Source organism: Culex quinquefasciatus, chromosome 3 (assembly GCF_015732765.1).
Source record: "Culex quinquefasciatus strain JHB chromosome 3, VPISU_Cqui_1.0_pri_paternal, whole genome shotgun sequence".
Classification (NCBI taxonomy): Eukaryota; Metazoa; Arthropoda; class Insecta; order Diptera; family Culicidae; genus Culex; species Culex quinquefasciatus.
Window position 1 is genome coordinate 43,647,057 of NC_051863.1, and position 8,163 is coordinate 43,655,219.

General features: G+C 40.5%; 1 protein-coding gene across 1 annotated transcript; it reads right to left on the reverse strand.

Annotated features, from left to right (window-relative positions):
- Positions 1 to 229: 229 nt before the first annotated feature.
- Positions 230 to 7,340, reverse strand: LOC6052240 (gustatory receptor for bitter taste 66a). The gene is made up of 3 exons (XM_001868503.2): positions 7,109 to 7,340; positions 589 to 1,712; positions 230 to 524 (listed from the first exon to the last, which is right to left on the reverse strand). The coding sequence occupies exons 1-3, from the start codon at positions 7,338 to 7,340 to the stop codon at positions 345 to 347; spliced, it is 1,536 nt and encodes a 511-aa protein (XP_001868538.2). The 3' UTR covers positions 230 to 344.
- Positions 7,341 to 8,163: the final 823 nt, after the last annotated feature.

Below are 8,163 nucleotides of genomic sequence, written 5' to 3' on the forward strand. Positions count from 1 at the left end.
ATATCATGGCATAACATCTTTGCCTTTACATGGGAGATTCAAACTATAAAAATAATTATAATGAAGATTCACTTACCAGTTACACCACCGCTCAGTATCCAGCTCAGGTCCAGCACGAACCTTGCGTCGTTTTCTTTTCCGATTGTATTCCGACCACTTGAACCCCAACTCCTTTGAACTTTCACACTTATTTTTCAGTGGGGACTTTCTCACCAATGACTTCACTTCCTTTCACTCGTGAACATGTATATTTCATAAGCATTTCAACACCAAAATGACACACTTTTTGTGCAATCACACACCAAACACACTTTGCTGGTTTATTCAAGTTTTTTTTCTGAATTTTAAGGATTCGCCACGTACGTGCTCAACGCGGTGCTCACCGCAGTGGTGGTGAGATTGAGCAGAGGCGCCACCGTGGTCAGCGTTTCGTTTGCGGTGGCCGTCGAGTTGGTCACCTTCTGGATCGCGGCCAGATTGAACTGAATCAGAATGATCAGATAGCTGGTGATGGCACCGGTAATCTGGTGGGAAGATTGGAAAAGAAATTATTGTTGAGATTTGTTGGGAGTTTCGCGCGGAACATACCGCATACAGCGTGGTCATGTCCAGGTCAAAGAATCCGCAGGCGCTAAAGTTGAGCTGATGGTTCAGCAGCTTCAGCGAGAGATGGTTGACGATTTGGTAAAAGTGCGTCTCGTCGACGATGTTCGCCAGATGGTGCATAAACACGCCGGTCCGCTGGGATTCGGTTTTGGTCTTCCAGCACACGTAGATGCAGATGACGCACTTGACGGCCACGTAGAAGATCAACATGACGGAGATTTGCGGCACCTGGGCCGATCGGAACAAAACCGGAACGCCCTGGTTAGAGAGGGCACAGTATAGAAAGTAGAACTGCGCCGTAATCGCCATAAAGCCGTGCGCCATCGAAACCAGCATTTGAAAGCTAAACATTGAGTTGATGGACTTTCCAATTTCGCACAGCTCGTCGTGCGTTCGACACACCAAAATCATCTTCTTGTCCAACTTTTCATCCACCTTCATGTACTTGTCGAACGACAAAAACTCAAACATCGACCGCTTCTGCGCGATCGCTTTCTCTTCCGAAATTTTCTTCTCAAACGGTTTCACATCAATCACTTTGGTAGAATTGGAAAATTTCTTCACCGGCACCATCCCATGCACAACCCCCCTGCGGTGACTACGGATCGTAAAAATCTCCTTTTCCAAGTAGTTCATCGGAATCTCGTGCTTCTCAATCTCCAGCTCGTCCTCCCAGCGCTCGTTGTGCTCCTCGAGCATTCCCGCCAGCTCGTCCATGTGGCTGTTCATGGCCTGGAACCGGTGCCGAACGGCCAGCACCAGCACCACAAACCAAAGCCGACTGACCGAATTGATCCCCGTGGGAAACGCGGTGATGAACCAAATCAGCGACCACAGCGTGTACGCCTCGGCAAACTTGACAAAGTTGTACGTGGTCAGCACCGACTCGAACACCAGCACCAGCACCAGAATGACGACGATGTAGCGCTGGATGCGCGCGTTGTTGACGGTGATGTTCTCGTTGGCCAGCTTAGCGTCGACCTTCTCGAGCCGTTCCATGCACTCGATCAGTAGCTTTTGGTTGATGATTGCCGCGAGCAGATCGATGCACATCATCAGCGGTTCCATGTAGATGATGAAGATGCCGATGGCGCTGGTGAGGGTTCCTAGGGAAAGCAAGAGAAAAGTATGCAATTGAGTTTACGAGTGTTCAAACATAACTAGATCACAAGTCTATCCTTGCTCCAACTACATATCTTAAGATCAGTTTGAACAAAAATTGACAGTTGAGACATTCTCTTCAAGATCTGAAAATTGTAAAATTGTGTCCAGTCCCACCCCAAAGAGTCCCGGAGTGCTCCCAACGAATAATTGCCTAAAAACAAAACAAAAACTCGGAGCGTATGTGTGGGGTGTTTCCCTACGTTTCTTCCTCCCCCTGTAGATTATGATTTGTGTTGTATGAACACTCCGTGCTCAACTCCACCCACTTCAACGAATCATCTCTGCGGTAAACTTTACGCAGTAGGCCTGGCCACTTTAACGTCTAAGATTTTTCAATGCATTCAAGTGCAATGGCACACAAAAAAAAATTATATCTGAAATGAAATTTGCAATCAAAAATTAAGTTCAAATTTGTTTTATATGGGAGCACTGTTTTCAAAGTTATTGTTAAGCTAAGAAAATTTTATACATTTTCTCCTTAAGGCTGACTGACGTTTATCGCGAGTACAAATTATATTTTAAAATGTTGGTCCTTAGCTCCAATAAAGGTGGAAGGGAGAGAGCAAAAAATAAATAAATAAATTTAACTTTAATAAATTTTACACTGGCCCAACTGATGGAAAATGATTTATTAGGGTCCTGAAGCCCTGTGTGAATAATTATGCACCATCAGTGGGGGTGACTGGGTAATTTTTTAATAACAAAAACAATTGAAATAATATCGAAAAAAATTTAATGTTAAATTGTTTTTAGATAGTTTACTAACATTTTCTTAAAATATGGTTTGAAAATTGATCAAATCTCACCCATTAGAGGGAGTAACATTGGATCAAATGAAACTAAAATGATGCTCAAATACAGAGATATGGCAAAAACAAGTATTCCAACAGTATTTCATGTTCGAAAGAATCGTATTGACATGTTTGATGTAGAGGTTTTCAAACATTTGGGTGCTTTTCGAGCAACTGGATCCTAAAATTAAGCTTACATTTGCGATTTGTTGTTCACGACAATAAAGCTTTATTTTTGAGTGGATTTAAGTTGATTTTAAATCAATTTACAGAAAACATATTGTCCGTTTCTTTCAAAGATACACGCCGCGCGGCATTTCAAAATGTACCATAGACATTGTTGCCAGCGATTTTCTGCACTTTTAGTGCCATAAAAACATATCCGGCAACAATGGCAAGTGATTCGAAGAAGAAGATCAGTATGAGATTTGTCAGCGCGCATTTGCCGAAAGTGCGGCGCGTCGTTTCGAGGCTGGTTTGCCGCGTATCTTTTTCGGGAATACGCGCAATAACCTCGTGGCCCTTCTTGACAACTCGTTCTAAGGGGACCATAGAGTAATCTACGTGCGCATGTATTGCCTGTACGTACACGAAAAGAAAGTGAGGTTAAATTTTGTCCGGCCAGCAAAATCAAATGGTGCGCTAGTGTGCGTGCGCGAAACGTCATAAAACTCTATAGTTGATCCATCGAAAAAAATTTGTCTTGTCATTTTTTGGCATATAAATCTGGATTTTTTTTTTTGAAAAGGTCCAATAAACCAAATTTTCAGTTTTTGCTTTTTGGGTGTTTTTTAATACCCCTGACTCAAGGCCTTTTCAAAAAAAACTCCAGAAATGATAAAAGTGATCAGAAATGGTTTTAATCCTGTTTTCACCTATATATAAAAGAGCAATTCTCTACGAAATCGGTCTTTTTTTTAGAATTTTAATTTTTGTATTTTTTAACCCGAATGAAACGTTTTTGGTGCCTTCGGTATGCCCAAAGAAGCCATTTTGCATCATTAATTTGTCCATATAATTTTCCATACAAATTTGGCAGATACAAAAACGATGTAGGTGAAAATTCAAAAATATGTATCTTTTGAAGGAATTTTTTGATCGATTTGGTGTCATCGGCAAAGTTGTAGGTATGGATATGGACCACAATAAAAAAAATGATACATGGTAAAAACATTTTGGTGATTTTTTATTTAACTTTTTGTCACTAAAACTTAATTTGCAAAAAAAAAAAACACTAATTTGAATTTTTTTATTTTTTCATATGTTTTAGAGGACATAAAATGCCAACTTTTCAGAAATTTCCAGGTTGTGTAAAAAATCTTTGACCGAGTTATGAATTATTAAATCAATACTGATTTTTTCAAAAAATTGAAATATCGATCGCAAAATTTTTTCAACTTCATTTTTCGATGTAAAATCAAATTTGCAATCAAAAAGTACTTAAATGAAATTTTGATAAAGTGTACCGTTTCCAAGTTAAAGCCATTTTTAAGTAACATTTTGATTTTGAACTTTGTTGGTACGACCCTTAGTTGCTGAGATATTGCCATGCAAGTGTTTAATAGTAGTTTATGCAACAAGTTGCAAAAAGAGGATTTTTTCAGCACGAGTCGTACATTTATCCAACGAGGTTCACCGAGTTGGGTAAATACGAAGAGTGCTGAAAAAATCAAGTTTTGCAACGAGTTCCATACAACATTTTTTGCAATTCCAAAAAACACACACTGAGTGAAATTTTATGTCAAATTTTAATGTATTTTGTCAATAAATCGTTTAAATCAAAAATAATGTTGAAAAGTGTTACTTTTCGAAACAAGTGCTGAAAAGTTCTGAACTTTTCAGCACCCATTTGAGTGCTGAAAAGTAGAACTTTTCTGCATTTATTTTGAAAAGTATTTCTATTCGATTCTATTATTTTTGGTACATAAAAGTAGGCTATTTCATCGTTCAAACCCTATACCTTTCATGACAATGACAGAATTGGTCTATCTCCAATATCCGAATTTTGGCGCTTAATTTAATGTAGAGCACGCGTGACGTCCGTGTGTGGTAAAAAAGTGCTCAATTTTGTGGTAGGGGGTTTCTCAGAGCCCACATTATGGATTTAAGCTCTCTTGGGCGCATTTGAAAGGGGATGTGCTGAACCTGAACCAGTTCCATACCAAATTTGAATTTATCCATTTTTAAGGGGACTCGGAGTTTGTTTTCACCAAATCAGGTGGTTTTCAAATGAAAATTCGGTCGAAAATTGAAGTATTGAAATCGTTTATTTATCAAAAAAAAAAATGCATTTTTCGAGCCCTACATCCTCCCAAATTTTCATCCATGTCGGTAATGTGGTTCTTGATTTACAGCTTGAGGACTAATTCACTGTGAGGGGGAAAAACCCCTAAAAAAGGTAAAAGCCAACATTCACCAAATGCCAAAACTATTCCTTTGGCATTTTATCTATTTTTTTCTCCATATCATAATCTAGACGATAATCGAGGTTCTGAAACAAATTTGACCTCATTCGGATTTACCGTTCAGATTTTAGAAAATTTCCATTTTTGCCTTTCTTACTAAAGAAAGGTATAGGGTTTGCTTTTGGCTCCGACGCCAAATCCAGCTTCGTTCCCAAATCATTTCTCGAGAAATATTCATTCGAAAAATCTGCAAAAAATCATGGACGATCGATTTTCGTCGCCTCGTCGACAAGTTGTCAAGTTGAGCTTCATATGCAGACGCGAGCAATGCTGGCGCGTGATGCTGGCGCGCATAGAGTTTTGATACTAAATTACCCCCTTTTAGTGCAAGTTGCTTTATCGATTGCTCGTTCATCACACATCGCCTTTCATGATTATCTATGCTAAGCTTCAGTGAACGCATTCTAGACGCAAGCTGCTATCCGTTCTAAAGCCCTATGCTCATTCTTTTGCCTTTCTTTTTTGTTTTGCTCATTCTCTGATCGATCTCTGAGTGAACGAATTTCTGGTGAGCGTCCAAGCTGCCCATGCGCCAGTGACAACGCACATCACGGGTGTGGTTTTCTAGCTTCGGTACGAGCCTTTTTGTGTGTTAGTATTTTGGTTTATCGTATCGGCTCGTCGGCAATGAACCCAGCGTGCGTTTGTCTTAGTAAAGTCTCACCGAGCGCTCAGTCGCAGTATGCTTCCCAAACCCAAAAACGCCTAAATGCATACTACAACATTTTCTGGCTTGCTTATTGAAAGCTCACAATTTTGCCTGATGCCTGAATGTCAGTTTAGTGAATTCCAGCAGGCGTTTCAAAGTTTTCAAGAACATTTATGCGGTTTAACGTTCCATCGTTTACAACACGGCAAAATCTCGGGTGTGGAAAAACTTTCTGCCAGTCATTATGTAACCACTTTAACGCTCTGGAGCAAGACGGAATTATTTTGTTTTCTCGTTAATTCTTGATTAGGATGTAACAAAAATGACTTTTTGGCGGGCATTCAAGGGTTTGTTCCGGTGGGCATACTAACCCTAAATCCAAAATATGAGCTTGATTGGACGTAACAGGAGCTGGCGCTCCGCCTTTCAATTTTAAATGGGATTTAACCCGTAAAAAAAGATTTTTTCAAAAATGTCACTTTTTGAGGCATTTTGGCCACTGAAGCGTTTATTTTCAACATCATTGGCGTGTAGGCCAGATCCTTGCGCATCTTTTGGTATATATAACATTGAAGTTTGGAGCATCCTGGAGCTCGGTACAGACCTTCAAAGTTTGGCATATTTTCGAAAAATCGGCCCCAGCAAAATCAAATGGCGTCTCGGGCGTCGCGAGGTGCGACGCATATCTTTTTTGCCGGGACCGATTTTTCGAAAAAATGCCAAACTTTGAAGGTCTGTACCGAGCTCCAGGGTGCTCCAAAAATCAATGTTATATATACCAAAAGATGCGCAAGGATCTGGCCTACACGCCAATGATGTTAAAAATAAACGCTTCAGTGGCCAAAATGCCTCAAAAAGTGACATTTTTGAAAAAATCTTTTTTTACGGGTTAAATCCCATTTAAAATTGAAAGGCGGAGCGCCAGCTCCTGTTACGTCCAATCAAGCTCATATTTTGGATTTAGGCTTAGTATGCCCACCGGAACAAACCCTTGAATGCCCGCCAAAAAGTCATTTTTGTTACACTCTATTCTTGATACTTTGAAAAGTGCAAAAAACACTCAGAGAATAAGAACAATTTAGCGATAGGCAGAAAACATTACGAACATCGCAAATTGTGAGCTAATTCGCTGCCTCACAAATAATTTGTTCTGATTTTAAAAATCGAAAATGCTTGTGTGCGAGCACAGCTTACACCCGGCCATGGCAAATGAGGCAAAAACCAGTTTTATGAAAAAATTATGTTGAGTTTTGAATTGATTCATGAATGGACCATTCTTTATTTTGCTATTTCCTTGAAAAAAAAAAATCAACTGCCGTTATCTTCCTTTTGTAAGAAAGGCTCTATCTCACCCCAGGTGGGATTAAATCGGGTTTTTTTACTGTGTATCCACAAAATCACAATTAAAAACTAGCCACTTTTTCGGCATTTACCTTGTTCGCCCCCGCCAACGCCGATGTAGTCGTCCGTCGCCAGGTGGTACATGGCCGAGTAGCTGACCATGTTGAACACCACCCAGACATTTCCGACGATGGAAATCCGGAGCGCGTGCCTGGCGAAAAACTCCCGCAACGAGTACGGGACCAGCCCGAGCAGGGACGACGCGTAGAACAGAACCTTCACCGAGTCGACCAGACCGACGGGCCGGCGCGCGTTGCTGACCATGGTTCCGCGTGTCTCAAGGGCCGATTCAGTTCTGTACGATCCCGGTGTTAATTAAGGGGACGAACTCTGGTAATAGACTTGACACCTCTGCAGAGATGACAGGCGTTCTAATCAATTATTCAGGCGTAATTGTGGAACCCATTAGTGGAATGAACTTCTTCACATTCAATTGGCGGTTAGTGCAGGTGGGTGCACGAGTTTTCCGTAAATTAGAGTAATTAACGTTTGCATTAGCCGAGTCGCGAGTTTTGACTTGAGCAAGATGGAATTAATTTTCCAAATTATTTAACGAAATGTGTATCATTCCCAGTTACTCGAATGCATCAAAATTCCGAAAGAGTGTTTGCATTCTTTTTTCAGATTAGCATAGCATTGGCTAGCCACTCCTCAATTTTTAAAATCTTAGGCAGCCGACTGCTGTGAGATACAATGTTAAAAGTTTTTTAATCGAATGCGTGCCATCCGAGCAGAAGCACTATGGGAGTGATTTATCGGCATGTTTTTACGGTAAAGTGGTTTTGTGAATGAAATATGTCTTGTATATATTTCACGGCATTAATTTAAGAAAATTCAACTTCACGATTTCCGTGAAATCGTTAAAATTCACCTACGACGCTATCAAAAAACTGTTCAACATATAAAAAAGAGTTTAAACGATTTCACGGAAATCGTGAAATGGCCTTGTAAGCGGAAGGTCGATGGCTTGAAACCCATCTGGCGAGGCAAAACAGGTAGGTTGGCGGTCGAGAGGGGATTTCGGCTGTTGCGGGGATTGAGTTTGTCAAGTCCCAAACCTCCCCAAAACCCATCCCATCCAATCTCT

Bases quoted from the DNA above. Each gene is read 5' to 3' on its own strand.
- LOC6052240 (XM_001868503.2), bottom strand. From the start codon at position 7,340: ATGGTCAGCAACGCGCGCCGGCCCGTCGGTCTGGTCGACTCGGTGAAG. The intron at 1,713-7,108 runs GTAAATGCCGAA...TGCTTTCCCTAG, and splicing joins CGTTGGCGGGGGCGAACAAG to GAACCCTCACCAGCGCCATC. The intron at 525-588 runs GTATGTTCCGCG...TCTTCCCACCAG, and splicing joins ACATGACCACGCTGTATGCG to ATTACCGGTGCCATCACCAG.